The following is a 19,328-nucleotide window of genomic DNA, read 5'->3' as shown; positions in this document are numbered from 1 at the left end:
GCGCGTTCAAACAAACAAAATCTTAAGCTTTACCATATAAATACAAATACTTCTACAATATGTAAATAACAATAAAATTTTCAATATCGGTTTAGCCGTTTCGGAGGATTTTAGTACAACTCTGTCAATAAATACTGAATATCATAAATGGTTTACTACAAACGTCTCGGAAAGAAAGTATGAAAATAAATATAAAATAATTATTTGCAATAGGAATATTTTAATTCCTACAAATCTATGTTACGTACTTTCCTTCATTTGTGTATTTATTCTGATGGGAAATCCCAAAATGAGAAGTTCCGGTTTTATAACTATTTAGTGACTAGTGTCCGAAAAAGGGCTTATGAGATAATCTAGAGTCTAGACTATCTAGCTATCTCTGTACCAAATTTCATACAGATTTGAGCAGCTGTTTTTGCTTAAAATGCTACCAAACTATACATTTTCACGATCTTCCGTGTTTTTAATATTAGTTAGAACGTTTTTACGACAGTTTCCTAAAAACTTGCTCACTATAATGTATTTCCTGCGCTATTAAATTTATTGCAGTTTTCTGAGGATTGGTAAAACCCGATGATGCATATATTTGATTGAGTTGATAACTAGCTTTGTCTAAAATCTAATCCTACTAATATTATAAATGAGAAAGTTTGTGAGGATGTGTGTGTGTTTGTTACTCTTTCACGCAAATACTACTGAACCGATTATAATGAAATTTAGCACACATATAGAGGGTGATCCGGAAATCGCACGGGATTGGGAACTATGCGAGTTTTTCTTTGAAAACGCGGGTGAAGCCGCGGGAGGAATTCTAGTAAATTATACACTGACACATTCCTCGAAAATCACTTTATTTATTAAAAAACCGAATTAAAATCCGTTGCGTAGTTTGAAAGATTTAAGCATACAAAGGGACATAGGGACAGAGAAAGCGACTTTGTTTTATACTATGTAGTGATACTATTTAGTGATATCGAAAACAAAATTTATATTACTATCTACCTATATGTTCTTGGATTTGATTCAACTTGGCTTAGGAAAAAACTCAAAATACAAAAAATTACACTTAGTCGGAGCCGGGGCAAGCAGCTAGTATATCTATTTATGTTTTATTGAAATTAATATATATGTTTATAATTTATATGAGTCCAGTTTGGTCTTGACCTGTTGTTTATATTATCTCATTGCAGCTAGTGTTGTTCATTTTATCGATATCAAGGATGTATTAAAATTTAAATAACTTTGTTTTCTTAACATAACATAACATATTATGTTTGTTAAAAAATCTTAAGGTTGAACTCAACTTAAAATAAAAAAAAAATATCCTATTACCTCATAGTGGTTCATCAATGAATTAATATATTAATCCTTTTGACATTGGTAATTTGTATACCTTATTGTAACCAACACCTCTGAAACAAAATAGCATTTATTCTAATTTCCTTTTATTGGTGAAATAGGTCACACTAAATTGAATTCTAGTGTGATCTATTTCATCATTTTATTTTTCGGTAAACATATTGTAGAAATCTAAAGTTAATAAAGTAGGTAACTACGACGGTTCCGACTGAGACCATGAATTATTTTAAACCTATAATTTTTTTTTCTATCTTAAAACCAATGTCAAATTCATTCTACCAAATTATTATCAAGTAATTCGATAACTGCTCGAATCTCGAAGACTGTTTTATAAGGAAAAATAGGAAACTAAAAACATCGACACTATGACATCACTATCACGGAAACTTGTTTTATATTAATAACAAAATGAGAAGCTTCAGTCGTGAGCTAGCATTGGGATGTGTTGTGTTAAAATGAAGTAAGTGATATTTATTTTTTAACCCGACAAGGTTTTGGCGTCTGATTGTTTTGTTATTACTAGCTGTGTCCCGCGTTTTACTCGGATTACTCCGCTCCTATTGGTCTTAACGTGATGATATAAAGCCTATAGCCTTCCTCGATAAATGGTATATGTAAGGGTAAAATAATTTATCACATCGGACCCGTAGTTCCTGAGATTAGCGCGTTCAAGCAAATAAACAAACTCTTCAGCTTTATAGTTTTAGTTGTATACGTAGGTTGTTAATAATAAGTCTTATACTTAGTATAAATTAAATGTATATATGTGTATATGTTAAATTATTGTTAAACAAAAGATATTTCAAAAGTACATATTTGTAAAGTACGAAATGGTTTATTGTGATAAATTTTATATATTATTTATTTATAGAGAACTAGCTTTCCGCCCGCGGCTTCGCCCGCGCAGTCAAAGAAAAAACCCGCATAGTTCCCGTTCCCGTGGGATTTCCGGGATTGCGTCATTTTCCCGGAATAAAAAGTAGCCTATGTCCTTTCTCGGGTATCAAAATATCTCCATATCATGAAAATTGGTTCAGTAGTTTAGGCGTGATTGAGTAACAGACAGACAGACAGAGTTACTTTCGCATTTATAATATTAGTATGGATAATTTATAGGTGTCACAATTTATTTTTCAACCGACTTCATAAAACGGAGGTTCTCAATACAACTGTATTTTTTGGTGTGTTACCTCAGATGTGTCGACTGATTGAACCGATTTTGATGATTGTTATTTTATTCGAAAGCCCAAAGTCAAGAATTATTAAAATAGGATTTCGTGTGGCAGAAAAATCGCATGGAAAACATATAATATATCGTAGTTAAATGGCATATAGAATCTTCTCATTACTTTAATTTTTAAGTCTATTAAATGTAGGTTTCATTAAAAAAATCCCAAAATGTAAGGAAATTCATTATTTGGCCGATATAAAATTATTAAGACTGTATACATATATAGCTCTGTAGCGAAAACATTTCGCTTGCGCGATTCAGAGCGAGATGTCGCTACAAAGAGAACAAGGAAGAGGAAAATAATAATTTTGTTATCGGACTTTCCAAACTATCAGTTCTTAGAATGTAGATTCTGGTTTGACAGTTATATAAATAGAATTTAATATCTATTAACTAAGTATCTATATAATCTATACAATATTATAAAGCTGAAGAGTTTGTTTGAACGCGCTAATCTCAGGAATTATTAGTCCGATTTCAAAAATTCTTTCGGTGTTATAATACCTATATATATATTATCATCACTGTGGTTAAAACCGCGGGGCATATATTATGTTATACACAGGCTAGTTCTTCGAACTAAGCCTAAAACGGGTATTACTTATATTTTTTACTTGTGAACAAAACTATATTGAATAAATATGTCCATGTCTATGTCTATGAAAGAATCCATACTGATATTATAAATGCAAAAGTAACTCTGTCTGTTTGTCTGTTACTCAATCACGCCTAAACTACTGAACCAATTTGGAGATATATGGAGATATTTTGATACCCGAGAAAGGACATAGGCTACCTTTTATTGCAAAATATGTACCACGGGCGAAGCTCTAGTATGAAATAAACGATACCTATTATTATTATTAAATTTTGCTTTAATTTTATTGTTAAATCATTTAATGCTTACTTTTTTTATTTTTTGTGATGGTTCATAATCATCTAAAAATTTCACTTATTTCAAATTTCTTTATCTATACATATAATAAATCTGTAGAAGGGTCAATTCTGTACATTGAAAATATTGAAAAAATAAATAGCAGGGGGTGTTACTGGATCGATACCAAACCCAAATATGTGATTAAAAAAATTTTTGTCTGTCTGTCTGTATGTGAAGGCATCACGTGAAAACTAGCGGTTCGATTTCGATGAAACTTGGTATAATTATACCTTATTATCCTGGGCGTAAAATAGGATACTTTTTATCCTGGAAAAATACGTAGAAAAAAAATAATCTTAATTTTTCAGTTTTATCCATAGACGTTGTTCCGTAGAACCGCGAACACACGTTGCGTATTATTATAGGCCTAGCCGTATTTGGGAATTGGGTCCAATAGATATTTATAAGATGTTATTGTCAGAGGTACTCAAAATGGATAAATAAACCATCCACGCGAAGACCGACATCCGCGCGGACGGAGTCGCGGGCGGAAGCTAGTTTTTCAATAAAAAATAACGAAGACTTTTCAAAGTCGCAGTTAAAAGATGTTAATCAATTTGTTATTTTGTGTCTAATTACATTTTCGTCAAATATATGCGTTATTATCTCATAGTCTCACTTTTTTTACTGTTCCGCTAATTGTACCGGTGTGTATATTTATTTACAGGATATTCTTCCTAGCTCTACTTGCACTGTGCGACGGACGGGCGAATAATCTTCCAGATCCCAAAACCATTGAAGAAACTAATTCCTGGCTGAACAGTCTTTTGTCAAACGCATCTTTGACTAATTCCTCCAAGCATGGGTCGTTAAACCCTACAGGTTAGTACCTACAATTATCACAATTATAATCTTCACTACGTAGTATAAAACAAAGTCGCTTTTTCTGTCCCTATTTCCCTATGTCCTTTTGTATGCTTAAATCTTTATTGCGGTTTTTTTAATAGATAGAGTGATCCAAGAGTAAAAAAAAAATCGGTCCAAAGATTAGCCGGAACAAACAGACAGACAAAAATGGTAAAAATTACTATTTTGGCATATTATGTAACTACGCATATGCATATAGCTATAAGCGGTTAATTTAATATTATTACAAACAGACACTCAAATTTTTTTATCGGTATAGAATATAGATAATAAAACTGTAAAAGAGTTCAATTGAACATAACCTAAAAATGCCTTTATATGTCAATATATGCATGAATGAAGAAATTTGATTTTAAATTTTTGTCTGACCATTTCGCAAAAACTACTGAGCCGATTGTGTTAAAATTTGTTGTAATTTATTATTTATTTATAATTTATTAGTATCTCGACAACTAATAAACTATGATTTATTTTGAATTAGAATAGTAATCCTTTATTATTAGAAGAATACTAGGACTTGAAAAAGACTAGCAAAAATATGTTATCTTATTTTATTATTAATTTTATTATTAATTTGTTTATATCTTTTTTATAAATTTCAGGCCCACAAAACGGCTGTGTATTAAGTGATAATCAAGTGGGCAAATGTGTGAAACCATCTCAGTGTGATGAAGAAAAAGAAGACGTAGATCTTACGCAGTTAGGAGTCTACAGGTATGTACCTAACAATAATTATATGTAGTTAGATATAAGTTACATATTATGTAATATTGACATGATTTTAAAAAGAGCAACTATGGAGTTTCTTGCCGGTTCTTCTCCATAGATACTGCTTTCCAAATCGGTGGTAAATGTTAAAAATACTTATGTAATGACGATTCGAAACTGCTACTAAAAGTAGTCTAATTGAATAAATAAATGTTCGAGTTTGAGTTTATTACTAGCTGCGCTTCGCAGTTTCATCCGCGTGGCTCCGCTCCTGTTGGTCTTAGCGTATATACAGCCTATAATCTTTCTCAATGAATGGGCTATCTAACACCAAAATAATTTTTCATACTACGAAGTGATTTTTACTAACCTTACACATTCAAAATTTCTATAATTAACTTGAGACGCGGCTTGAGTTCGACATATGCGATAGGTATTTCCTTAAAAACATTACTACCCAAAGAAGGTAAAACTGGTACTTACTTAGTTTAAATGACGTCATCGGTTCAGGTCTCAAGTTAATTCGAACGGGTTGTAATTTGAGAACTATTCACTCTAAAGCCTTGTTTCCACTTGAGCATGCTCAGGCGAATGAGCGGATCATTTGGCCGAGCTGCTCAAGTGGAGACGCCTGAGCATTCTCGGGCCGCGCGTGCTCAGACGTCTCCACTTGAGCGGCTCGGCCAAATGAGCCGCTCATTCGCCTGAGCATGCTCAAGTGGAAACAAGGCTTTACGTTCTTACTAATAAAATGTTACCCCTATTCACTCTTCTAAATTCATTCAAAATTCTCTGGTAGCAGCATGATACGAAAAGTGACTTTGTTATTACAGTAGGTATGTAGTGGTTTCAACTAATGCTAACCATCACACATGATATTAATCCAGGAATTGTACACAGAAGCGTAGCGTGCCTTGGCGGGGTCCCGTATAAAAATTTGTTTGGGGGCCCTTAGGAAAGGTAAAGATTTCTCACAAAAGAAAAAAAAAATTTTGCATAAAATTAAAAGAAATATTTAAGTATTCATCATTATTCTGTCACTTATTCCAAAATGTTTACACAGGAGGCCAGAAAATTGCTTCTTTTGACTATTATCATTTCTGAAAAAAAAATTAATAATTTTTGCTAACGAACGTTGGATACGGCATATACGGCGGTAGCTACGCGCCTGATTGTACACCAAAGTTAACATTTAACGTAAAATATTTATATTATTTATTATTTACTAGCGGTCCGCCCCGGCTTCGCCCGTGGTACATGTTTACGTTTTCTCTACATATGATCCATCCTCGTACTTCAAGAAATATAATAAAAAAAGAATTATCGTAATCGGTTCAGCCGTTCTCGAGTTATGCGCTTACCAACACATTTTGCGATTCATTTTTATATATAAAGATTATTTATTATGTGTCTTTCTAAAACACACAGCGTTGGATGAAGAAAGCAGTCTATGAATCCTATATATCTCTATGCAAATTGGGTCACCTTACCAAATATCGATGGATCTTTCACCTCACTAGCAAGAGCGCGTCCCTAGTATGGCATCTGTCATCAACATCATCGCCTTTGAAGCGCTGTCATCTTCCAAGCTCCATAGCGTTTATGAATTCGTGCGCAATAACATCGCGCAGAATATAATTCTCGAATTCGAATATATATAATTATAATTCTCGAATATTAAGTGTGATAAAACACACACGCGTTAAATTTTAGTGTTTTTCTAGTGAAAGACGGAATTAGTTCCAATATGAAACACAAAAGACCACGTTGTCGGAAGAAAATTCGAAAACCGGTGCTTTGGTATGTATAATAGTGGCGGGAACTCTTTTTCGTCCTCGGAGGACGAGAGAAGTAATGGTTCGTCACTGCCCAAGAGACCGGGAGACGAGAAATTCCGTAAGTACAATCAAACTTGTCAGAACATGTCCGGACTCGTGCATAGATTTTCATCCAGCACGTGGCATACATTTCACAGTATTTGGACACAAATACATCAATATTTAGATGTAGGTAATTAATAAAACACAATGCATGCCTATAATGAGATCACTACATTATCATCGGGTTTCTTTATCATACACAGGCACATTGGTTACTGTGTCAAGTATTTCTTTTAACCAGACTTGTGAAATAGCGTTAGGCTACCTAGGTAGAAGGTACTTAGGTATAAGGAATCCGCCGTGATCCCCTCTGGCTAACGAGCCCCAGCACTCAGCAGGTAGTGAGGCATCTCAATCACTTTGACCATTCAATTGTAACTACCTCAACAAAAGTGAGTACCTACTACTTAGTGCCCACTGACTACATAAATAATTCAAGACAATTAAGATGTACTTAGATTTTAGATAGTTAGTTACAAAACCTGTCTATCACAATATTCTAAAGAGAAGAAATTGTTAATTAACTATTTTAATATTATTTCAATATTGATACATGTCACATATAGATTTTACATTACTTATTATAGGATATGATATAGAGTGTATAATATGAGCAACAGTCTCACACAATATTCAGTAGGAGCTACTTATTACTGCAAGTTGAGATTACCTAATTTATCTTACGGTAAATAATTCTTAACATAAGGAGCTTATTTTCAGAGCCAATTGATACCAGAATAAGCTTTGATTCTATGGGTACTTATTTGAATAGTAGTGAAAAATCATAAGAAATAGACATTGCAGATTATAAGAGGTAGATATGTTTATATACATTATCATCATCAAGGACCCATATTTACTGTATCCCCGAACAGTTGAATGAGATCATTCTTGGTTATAATGTTACCGATGATAATGTTGTTTATCTAGTTCCTTTCTTACTTAAGTGAAAGAGCTTGCCTTAAAATTAACACTCAGGTGTGATAACAATTCTATAATATCAACAGTAAAGTAACCAAAATCTTTGTATTTTTTATTTGTATCTTCTACAAAAATATGTACTGAAAATATGTACAAGGCGTCCTTAGCCATGATTAGCTTAGTATGGTTATGCTGAAAGAACTGTGTCCAGAAAGACCCAGAAAAATATATGCCATACTTACATTCAGATATGCTTCTGGCAATAAGAGCTGATGGCTCCGCCAGGTTGATATTCAACCTGAGACACCTAAACACCTAGGTATTAACCAGGTAATTTTGATACATATCACAGATTATAACGGTAATTAAATTTTTACAAAGCCAGGATTGTCTTGTAAAATTAGACATCATTGGTAACAGTAATGAGATTCTCACAAGGCCAGGATTGGCTTGTACAATCAGGCATCATTGGCCTATTTTCTGCCTGCATATGGCAGCCATTTCAAATGGTCGCGGAGACCCTACAGGCTGGAGATGCCCTCCTTCTGTTTTATTTAAGCTATTAAGTTTTGGTCTATTGAGACCGTTGCAAAATTAACTTCACAGGTCTTGTAGACTGTGAGGATTTTGGAAAAGCTTAATTGGCACTACAGCCACATAAAGTGCCTTCTGATTTAGATGGACAATTATCTTTTGGGTCTACCATGACTAATCCAATTTAACTTCACAGGTCGCGGAGACCATGGAGGTTTTGGTAAAGCCTGATTGGCAGGACTATTCCAATTCAACTTCACAGGTCGCGGAGACCATGGGGGTTTTGGTAAAGCCTGATTGACAAGACTATTCCAATTCAACTTCACAGGTCGCGGAGACCATGGAGATATTGGTAGAGCTTGATTGGCACTCCAATCACAAAAAGGGCCACAGCCCTCTGATTTAGTTAAACTATCAGGATTATTCTAATAATTTAACTTCACAGGTCTCGGAGACCATGGAGATTTTAGTAAAGCCACAGAATGAGCTACAGCCTTTTAGTTAGACAATTATCTTTTCGTCCACAAGGATTGTTCCAATTAACTCTACAGGTCCCGGAGACCATAGAGATTTTGGGAAGGCAGGTTTGGCACATCAATTACAAAGTGTACATTGTAAGCCTGGATACTTGTGCCTCATGTGTGATACTATAGAAATGTCTGTGTTATTGCCAGTCCCAAAAGCCTCAAAGATAGAGCATACTGTGGTAGTCATTAAAAGGACCATGTCTTGCACTAAATAAGAGTTGCAGACAGTTCTAGACATCTAACACTGAGAGGACTGTACAGTTGTCGCCTCCAGGTATTTCTCTAGAGTTTCGCGCACAGGAGACCAAGAGAGAAAGGCTTTCCCTCTACATGCTATACAAGACTTAAGAGTTGTGGAAAAGAAACATAAACAGAAATGTAATAGTCTTTGTAAAAGAACAAGTTTCTCACTTCCTAACTACAGATACCGTGGATGCGGGCTGAGTAGGACATCTGAACAGTACTTACCTGTCAGAGAAATGGAGAGGGAAGCAGGGGACTTGGCATTAGAACTTCTGACTTATATGTCGTGTACCAGATATGCAATAAAAGTGCTTCTGAGTAAATTGCAAGGGGCGCACATCCTGTAGCCCAAGCTATCAATCAGACTTTGGTCGCCCACATACAAAGGTTGCTGACTCTCTTAGCTCTTACAACTGAGTAACTGTACCTAGCTGAAAAGTTGAGAATAACTCTTGGCACGCTTCCAGGACGCCTAAATGGCCTTTGATTTAGATTGCCTCTCAAGAAATCAACCTGTACCGGAGTGGCTTCTCCTACCTTGTACAACAGGAAATATAATATTTCGGAAGCTCCTGATATGGACCATTTCGCTACCCAAAGGAATGCTTTAGTGCCAAGGCATATTTGCCAAAGCCTGCTCCGAATTTTGCGACATCTGCAGTCGTTGATGGAGCTGACGCCTAGACTGAATATTCCCTTTCAAGGGTAATCCTCCAAGTGCACTAGCGCACCTCGCACCCCGGGACCGGGGCAGATACATAGCACCCAAGGGTGGCTTATGGTTGATATAATAAATAATAATAATATACGGGCATTTGTCCGCAACTCAATGTCAAGCGCCTAAAGATGGCTTATGGTTATTGACTATTATGGTTATATATGGTTATTGACCCGGAAGTCATGAGCACTCAGACCATTGGTGAATGGCCTTACGGCCTTATGGCCCCCCAACTGCTCAGTCAGAAAAGGGGGGGGGGAGGGGAGAAAACAGCCCATTGTAAAGCAAAGGAGAAAGAGCAGTTAAGTAGTGGTGCCCCTCCACAGTGCCAACATATGACCCTCCAAGCAGGAGGTGACTTTCATAATGCAATGCTAAAAAAAAAAAAAAAAAAAGAATGCATGTAATCTAGTACACAGGGGTTCTATTTTATTGGCTTAAGTCTATCATAAGCAAGCTGACCCTGTTCATGACATGAACATGACTTCTGAAAACCTCAAAATACAGTTTTTTATCACAGCAAGATAAGATTATAACCTGACCTGAATTTGGATATTAAATGGATACAACAACACATTATCCATCAGGTGGTCGGTTGTGAGGAAACTCAGACACATAGATATGCCCAGTGACCCATGTGGAAAGGTTGGTTCAAGTAACAAAGGACTGATTTTCAATCTTAAAAGTAGATAATTGATTCTTATCTATAAAGGGGCGGACCCTTTAACCTTGCAACACAAACCTTTATCTCTGGCTAGTTAAGGTCCCTCCAGATCTTAAAGACAGTAAACGTAGCAGCCCTGTCCAGCAGTGGCTTCAAGAATGTGGTAAGGGCACCAACCCGTGGAGGCAGTGGAAGGACCATACAGTCAATTATAAAAGTTTTACTGTCAATCAGTCAATTTAGCCAGTGCCAGTGAGTCTGGTTTACTTTAAGGTAACCTGAAACTGTTTAATTTATTATTTAATTCAGTGTAATTAATTTAAGATCATAGTAATGATCAATGTGTAACAAACATGCTTAATGCTTAAGGTACAGTTGTGTTAACATTGCTTATTATAGTTATTTTAGATACAGATGTTATTTACTGTAGTATTTAGCCTTAGAGGCTCCATTGTTTATCCTTGGTGACATTGATCTTCCTTTGAGTTATAATTTTTAAAATTTTATTTTTATGTTATTATTTGAACTTTGATTTGTATCAAAGATATAGAGAAATAATTAAGCAGTTCTTAGGTTCTAAGACTTAGTTCATTAGTATTGGCTTATTGAGAAGATTATCTGAGGAGAATAATTTAAAATTTAGAGGATACCTATATGGTTAGTTCTTACAATATGAAAGAAAAACAATTTTTGTTGTTATTACATAACCCCCTTGTATTGTTTTTAGAATTTAAAATATAACTTTATTTTACAATACAACAGGTTCATTTAACATTCTGTAAGGAATGAAATTTAAGTTGTTAATACAGCACTTAGGTATTACAATATTAACAAGATAATTTATTTTCAACATAGCGTTTGTATGTCTTTCTTCACCAGCAGATATCAAACACATCTTCATCCAACGCTGTGTGTTTTAGAAAGACACATAATATTGATGTTTTGCATTAAAACAAAACATGTATTATGTGTCGAATAAAACACACAGCGTTGCAGTTTACTGCTTGCTGATGAAGATGCTATGGAGCTTGGAAGATGACAGCGCTTCAAAGGCGATGATGTTGATGACAGATGCCATACTAGGGACGCGCTCTTGCTAGTGAGGTGAAAGATCCATCGATATTTGGTAAGGTGACCCAATTTGCATAGAGATATATAGGATTCATAGACTGCTTTCTTCATCCAACGCTGTGTGTTTTATTCGACACATAATACATGTTTTGTTTTAATGCAAAACATCAATATTTATTTATTTAATTTTTGTACTTTCCAGGCAATCAGCTTGCCACTACTTATTGAAATGCTGTCCAGTTGACCAGGTGCTAGAGAAGCCAAAGCCCAAGGTGATCTTCCCGCAGAACCCCTCGTGTGGATGGAGTAACCCTGGTGCGTCTGTCTTCAGGAAGAAGGACATAGACCACGCAGATTTTGGAGAGTTCCCTTGGATGATAGCTATGTTGAAGTAAGCATATTTTACTAAATCAAATAATTTATTTGGAACCTTTTATAGCATCAACATATAATAAATCTGTAGAAGAGTCAATTCTGTACATTGAAAATATTGAAAAAATAAATAGCAGGGGGTGTTACTGGATCGATACCAAACACAAATATGTGATTAAAAAATTTTTTGTCTGTCTGTATGTGAAGACATCACGTGAAAAGTAACGGTTCGATTTCGATGAAACTTGGTATAATTATACCTTATTATCCTGGACGTAAAATAGGATACTTTTTATCCTGGAAAAATACGTAGAAAAAAAATTAATCTTAATTTTTCAGTTCTATCCATAGACGTTGTTCTGTAGAACCGCGAACACACGTTGCGTATTATTATAGGCCTAGGCGTATTTGGGTAGAGAGGCGTAATAGATATTTATAAGATGTCATTGTCAGAGTTACTCAAAACGGAGAAATAAACCATCCACGCGAAGACCGACATCCGCGCGGACGGAGTCGCGGGCGGAAGCTAGTTAGTAAATAAGTTGTTGCTTCAGAAACTCAGGACTGAATTTGTCATGACAAATGAACATATTATGAAAAATTCAATGTAAATGCATAATTTATACTGTTTTCGCTGGTAAATGGTAAAAACTCATGACGATTCAAAAGTGCTTCTAGAAGAAGTCTTATTGAATAAATAAATGTTTGATGGGTTTGCTCGTAGGTATATGGTTATTAATATACTACAATATTTATATCACATATGGTGCCATTGTAAATGGCTTGCAAATTTTTTACAAATTATCTATACTAATATTATACAGCTGAAGAGTTTGTTTGTTTGAACGCGCTAATCTCAGGAACTACTGGTCCGATTTGAAAAATTCGATAAAGAAAAATAGGAGCGGAGCAATGCATGTGAAACCGCGGGGACAGCTAGTATATACAAAACTCCTGTAATAGCAATGATGTTTAAAATAAATGAATAATTTTACAGTACGAATGGTGAGAAATCGGAATATTTCGGCGGTGGCTCTCTCATACATCCATCAGTCGTGATCACTGCAGCTCACAAGGTGCACAAAATGCCTGCAGATAAGGTAATTCCATAACTTCTAATAACATTCTTACAAAGAGACACATGTTTGGGCATTTCCATGGTAACGAACGTTAGAATACAAGAAGACAGTCATTCGTAAGCGTTGCTATGGCAACGAACATGAGAATACAAAGAGGTATTCATTCGTAGGCGTTGCTATGGTAACGAACATGAGAATACATGGAGGCATTCATTCGTAGGTGTTGCTATGGTAACGAACATGAGAATACATGGAGGCATTCATTCGTAGGTGTTGCTATGGTAACGAACATGAGAATACATGGAGGCATTCATTCGTAGGTGTTGCTATGGTAACGAACATGAGAATACATGGAGGCATTCATTCGTAGGTGTTGCTATGGTAACGAACATGAGAATACATGGAGGCATTCATTCGTAGGTGTTGCTATGGTAACGAACATGAGAATACATGATAATATTCATTTGTAAGCGTTGCTATAGCAACGAACATGAGAATACCAGGAGGCATTCATTCGTGGGCGTTGGTAATTGTTAGGCAACGCATGTATCTGAGAATACTTGAGAATAATATTAATATTCATTATTCTTGGCTTATGACGGCGTTTATCAACAACACAAAATACCACAATAATAGTTGTTTAACTCGTATAGCAAACACATGAATTAAAATTCAATAAAGGGCCATACAGATAGATTTTTAAGGTTATCATTTTTATTTGTTAAGAGCTAGCGCGCAAGAGCAACTTTTGTCTCCACAACTATTTAGTCTCTCCCATCAACTCTATGGGGAGTTGCGTCGCTACGTGCGCACACTTCCTTACTAGCCCATAGAGTTGATGGGAGAGACAAAATAGTTGCGGAGACAAAAGTTGCTCTTGCGCGCTAGCCCTAAAGCTACCTTAATTATAGGTACATCAATTCGGTTACAGATAAGATGTCGTGCCGGCGAGTGGGACACACAGACAGACAACGAGCTGTTTTCCCACGTGGAGCGTGGTGTTAGCAAGATCATCCTGCATCCGGAATTTAACGATAGTATGAAGAATGAAATGAATGAATGAAAAATTCTTTATTGCACACAAAAATACAAGATAACAAAAAAGAATCATACAAGTTATAATATTATGTACAGAGGGCGGTCTTATCGCTGTAAGCGATTTCTGCCAGACAATAGTATGTTTTCCTTCCAAGCACAACATATTTACAAATTGAAGACTTTTCACTGATCGCAGTTCCCCGTTGCGTTGATAATATTATCTATAATTAGCCTTTTAGACGGCTATTTAAAATATTAAAGAAAATACTTTCAAAGAATAATCACAATTTTTAATATTAAAATCTTATTAAAATGTTAACAATTATAATAAGTGAAAAATGATGACGGCTATCCGATCCGGGTGTCGAAAAACAAGAGAGCGAAATCGAACGCGGTGCCTGACATATATCCACCGTCCTCGCTAACTGGCCAGCATCCTTTTCCATCTTTCACCTCCATGAAGGCCGAATACGTCCCCTATTGCCTATTCCGCTAACTCTATACTATAATATTTTAAAGCTGAAGAGTTTGTTTGTTTGATTGAACGCGCTAATCTCAGGAACTACTGGTCCGATTTGGAAAAATTATTTCGCTGTTAGATAGACCATTCATCGAGGAAGGCTATATATCATCACGCTACAGGAGCGGAACCAAGTGGGTGAAACCGCAGGGCGCAGCTAGTAATGAATAAATCGCGTTTAAAATCCGTTTCAAAGTCTTTTATCTAAATGTATGCGTGAATTCAAGCACAAATATATAAAGCAAGAAAATAATTATTTTTATATTACAATGTTCGATCGGCGTTGTATAAAACATTCATTGAAACACCTTATTTTGGTGCAGTAATGTTCGAGTTTATCTGCTATTTTTCGAATCCAATCGCTAGTTCCTTCAGCCTGACAGTAATGTTTACAGTCGTGTATAAAACTCTGTAGTGTATAAAACTCTGCCTATTAAATGTATAGGCAGACTTTTCTTTCAACCAATTTTGGAGCTCATGTCAGTCTATAAGTTTAATTTGATTCCAGAACGGTCCCAAAACAACGTAGCGCTGCTAATACTACAGAGCCCCTTCAATCTGACGGATCAGCCCCATATGGGGATCGCGTGCTTGGGCCGACAAGTCCCTGCCCCCGGGACGCTTTGTTATAGCATGGGATGGGGCAAAACGTTTTATGATTCACAGGAATACGCTACTATATTGAAAAAGGTAACTAAATAAAAAAGAGCGTGTGTCAGAAGTGAAACTTCTTTGGCAACATTCAAAGATATCACAGTCGTCGCTTTAATCCATGTCGTGACGGTATTGCCATGACGCGACATTGAAATTTTACTCTCAACGCGCCTAAAGAAGATTCACTTCAATAATCTTTATTTGCACAAAATTTTTATTGTGCTCATAAAGATTATAACATCTAGGTAAATACTTCATTAGCAAAAAACAAGTAACTTTGAACGTTTACAATAATATCTAACTATTTGAGGATATAATATCTATACTATCTATACTAATATTATAAAGCTGAGGAGTTTGTTTGTTTGTTTGAACGCGCTAATCTCGGAAACTACTGGTCCGATTTGAAAAATTCTTTCGGTGGTAGATAGCTCATTTATCGAGGAAGGCTATATATTATCACCACGCTACGACCAACAGGAGCGGAGTCACGGGGGTGAAACCGCGCGGAGCAGCTAGTAAGCAATAAAATTTTCAAGCTGCAATAAAAAATTATCAATGTTTTATTTTGTGTACATAAAACTATTTATTTCAGCTTCCCCTTCCAATAGTCGAGAAGAACAGCTGCGAATATTCCTTAAGGACAACTTTATTGGGGTCAAAGTTTAAACTCCACAATTCCCAGATTTGCGCGGGGGGGGAGAAACAGATCGACACTTGCACGGGGGACGGGGGGGCGCCACTAGTGTGCGAGATATCCGTGAGTGAATCTATACTAATACTAGATTTCCGCCCGCGGTTTTCCCCGCGTTTGCAAAGGAAAACCCGCATAGTTCCCGTTCCCGTGGGATTTCCGAGATAAAAACTATCCTATGTGTTAATCCAAGTTACCCTCTATATGTGTGCTAAATTTCATTGTAATCGGTTCAGTAGTTTTTACGTGAAAGAGTAACAAACATCCATACATTCATACATCCATACTTACAAACTTTCGCCTTTATAATATATATTAAGAATATTAAGATTATAAAGCTGAAGAGTTTGTTTGTTTGAACGCGCTAATCTCAAGAACCAGGTCTGATTTGAAAAATTTTTTCGGTATTAGATCAAGAACGGTCCCAAAACAAAATAGCGCAATAACAATTTATTAGATTAGATTTATCAAGGAAGGCTTTAAATTATCATCTCGCTAAGACCAACAGGAGCGGAGCACAGCCAGTAAAATATAAGTTTTTAATTGCCTTACTTTTACAAACATTTCACAATGTAACACTAAATCTGACTACTATTATAAATGCAAAAGTATGTTTGTTTGTTACTTCTTCATGAAAAAACTGCTGAACTGATTTTCATTAAATTTGGCACACACATAGAGGGTAACTTGGATTACATAGGATAGATATCCCTGAATAACAGTAACGGGATCTATGCGAATTTTTCTTTTAAAACGCGGGCGAAGCCGCGGGCTTACCTATTATAATATATGTATATACAGGGTTTCTCACTATTGGTATACTAAGTGCAAAGGGGCTTGTAACCAAAATAATACATAAACAACAAAATTACATAAAAAAAAATTTTGCTATTTTTTTTCTGTAAATCCATGTTCTCTTCTCTAGCTTCGCGCAGCCGGCATATACCGCTTCGCTAATGGGGTTGCTTGTTATGGGTGTACACAAAGAGTTTTAAGAATTCATCTATTTCAAACAAAAATGCATCTGGAATTTTATAAGAATTTTTTACGTACCTGAGACTCAGCGTATGCAAATCTATAACCTCCATTGAGATTAGAATACCGACTGTGGGATAACCTGTATACAGGGTCACTTGTAAAACACCAGCAACCTCGCAGGACAAGATAGCTAACATCATAAGTAACAACATTTGTTCTACGACTTTTAACATAACCCAATAAATTATTTTTAAATGATTTTTTATGCTTTTATTGTACTCTCCTAATATTTGTAAGTCTATGTTCTATTCATTATCGAAAGGACGACGCGATCCCCCTCTCGTTCCTTCTTGTTTACGTAATTTTTGGGATGCGCGCAAAGTTTATAATATTCAAACGGAAAACTAAATGAATATTTATTTTTGTATGAAAATATAATCTAACAAATTAAACTAAATGTTGTTACTTATGATGTCAGCTATCTTGTCCTGCGAGGTTGCTGATGTGTTACAAGTAACCCTGTATAGAGAAGATCAATGTAATGAAGAACTAACTATATTTTACAGAAAGACTCAGACGTCAGTCGGTACGCTATTTACGGTATGGTGGCGTTCGGAATCGGCTGTGGGAGCAAGGTACCAGGGGTATACGCGAGTATACCCCACGTATACGACTGGGTTGTGGAAACCCTGGCCAATGAGGGGATACCGGCAAACACTTTCACGTTTTAGTGAATAAATTATTGTTAAAATAACTTGTTTTATTTATGACCCAGCAACCATCTTTATATATAAATCTCGTGTCACAATGTTTGTCCTCAATGGACTCCTAAACTACTTAACCGATTATAATAAAATTCGCACACCATTTGCAGTTCGATCCAAATTGAGAGATAGGATAGTTTAAACATGTAGGTACCACGAGCGAAGCCGGGGCGGACCGCTAGTACTAGTATTATCCTACTTCCTACTAATATTATAAATGTGAATTTTTTTTTGAGGATGGATGTGTATGTGTATGTTTGTTACTCTTTCATGAAAATACTACAGAACCGATTACAATGAAATTTAGCACATATAGACGGTAACTTGGATTAACACATAGGATAGGTTTTATCACGGAAATGAGAACAGGAACTACGCGGGTTTTCTTTGAAAACGCGGGCGAAGCCACGGGTGGAAAGCTAGTAATATTATGAAACTAGCGGTCCGCCCCGGCTTCGCCCGTGGTACATGTTTACGTTTTCTCTACATAAGTACTTCAAGGAATATAATAAAAAAAGAATTATCGAAATCGGTTCAGCCGTTCTCGAGTTATGCGCTTACCAACACATTTTGCGATTCTATTCGATATATAAGATAGAGTTTGCTTGTTTGTTTCACGCGATTATCTCAAGAACTACTGGTCTGATTTGAAAAATTCTTTCTGTGTTAGATAGCTCATTTAAAGGAAGAATATAGGCCAAATACATCATCACGCCAAGACCAACAGGAGCGGAGCTAGTTACTACATACAACCCTTTATCTTGGATATTAAAATCCACGTTTTAGTGACTAAAATGTTGTTTGAATTTATTTGTTTTATTTTATCCTTACATCTTGCATATACTTAGAAGTTTCTAAAGTATTGGCAATCCATACTAATATTATAAATGCGAAAGTAACTCTGTCTGTCTGTTTCTCAATCACGCCTAAACTACCGAACCAATTTTCATGAAATTTGGTATAGAGATATTTTGATACCCGAGAAAGGACATAGGCTACTTTTATCCCGGGAAATGACGCAATCCCGGAAATCCTACGGGAACGGGAACTATGCAGGTTTTTCTTTGACTGCGCAGGCGAAACCTAGTATACCTATAAATACAGCTACAGTATCTAATATTCCCTGCAAAATATGTGACTATCAAGATAATATTAGAGTTTCCATATCTTAAAAATGTTTGTAAGAGCTAGCGCGCAAGAGCGACTTTTGTCTCCGCAACTATTTTGTCTCTCCCGTCAACTCTATAGGAAGTTGCGTCGCTACGTGCGCGCACTTTCTCTAGCCCATAGAGTTGATGGGAGAGACAAAATAGTTGCGGAGACAAAAGTTGCTTTTGCGCGCTAGCTCTAACACGCTCCACTGTATGTTTGTATGCAACCGATTCCTTTAGGTTCCTCGCACATTATTTCCACCAATAATGTGCGAGGAATGTGTATAACCAATCATATCGCTTCATTTAGTTTGAAGAGTTTAGAGTTTGAAGCGATATGTTTGTTTATTTATTGGTTATTAGCTTTCAAAGAAAAACCCGTTCCCGTAGGATTTCCGGGATAAAACCTATCCTATGT

General features: G+C 35.9%; 1 protein-coding gene and 1 long non-coding RNA gene across 6 annotated transcripts; both read left to right on the top strand.

Moving 5' to 3' along the window:
- The first annotated feature begins 1,770 nt into the window (after window positions 1-1,770).
- On the top strand, window positions 1,771-17,743 carry LOC123702188 (phenoloxidase-activating factor 2-like). The gene is made up of 9 exons (XM_045649869.1): window positions 1,771-1,819; window positions 4,195-4,349; window positions 4,997-5,108; window positions 11,863-12,051; window positions 13,030-13,132; window positions 14,043-14,148; window positions 15,178-15,359; window positions 15,919-16,083; window positions 17,562-17,743. The coding sequence occupies exons 1-9, from the start codon at window positions 1,800-1,802 to the stop codon at window positions 17,724-17,726; spliced, it is 1,197 nt and encodes a 398-aa protein (XP_045505825.1). The 5' UTR covers window positions 1,771-1,799; the 3' UTR covers window positions 17,727-17,743.
- LOC123702192 lies at window positions 6,670-11,835 on the top strand. 5 transcript variants are annotated; one of them, XR_006752828.1, is made up of 2 exons: window positions 6,670-6,902; window positions 11,472-11,835. It is a non-coding gene; the product is annotated as an uncharacterized LOC123702192 (long non-coding RNA). The 5 variants fall into 5 exon arrangements; XR_006752825.1 differs by having other exon boundaries at window positions 6,670-6,998; XR_006752824.1 differs by having other exon boundaries at window positions 6,670-6,998; window positions 11,469-11,835.
- Window positions 17,744-19,328: the final 1,585 nt, after the last annotated feature.

This window comes from Colias croceus, chromosome 23, assembly GCF_905220415.1.
Source record: "Colias croceus chromosome 23, ilColCroc2.1".
Lineage (NCBI taxonomy): Eukaryota > Metazoa > Arthropoda > Insecta > Lepidoptera > Pieridae > Colias > Colias croceus.
This window is presented reverse-complemented; position numbering and strand designations above follow the sequence as displayed.

Bases quoted from the DNA above. Each gene is read 5' to 3' on its own strand.
- LOC123702188 (XM_045649869.1), top strand. From the start codon at position 1,800: ATGTGTTGTGTTAAAATGAA. The intron at 1,820-4,194 runs GTAAGTGATATT...ATTTATTTACAG, and splicing joins ATGTGTTGTGTTAAAATGAA to GATATTCTTCCTAGCTCTAC. The intron at 5,109-11,862 runs GTATGTACCTAA...TGTACTTTCCAG, and splicing joins ACGCAGTTAGGAGTCTACAG to GCAATCAGCTTGCCACTACT.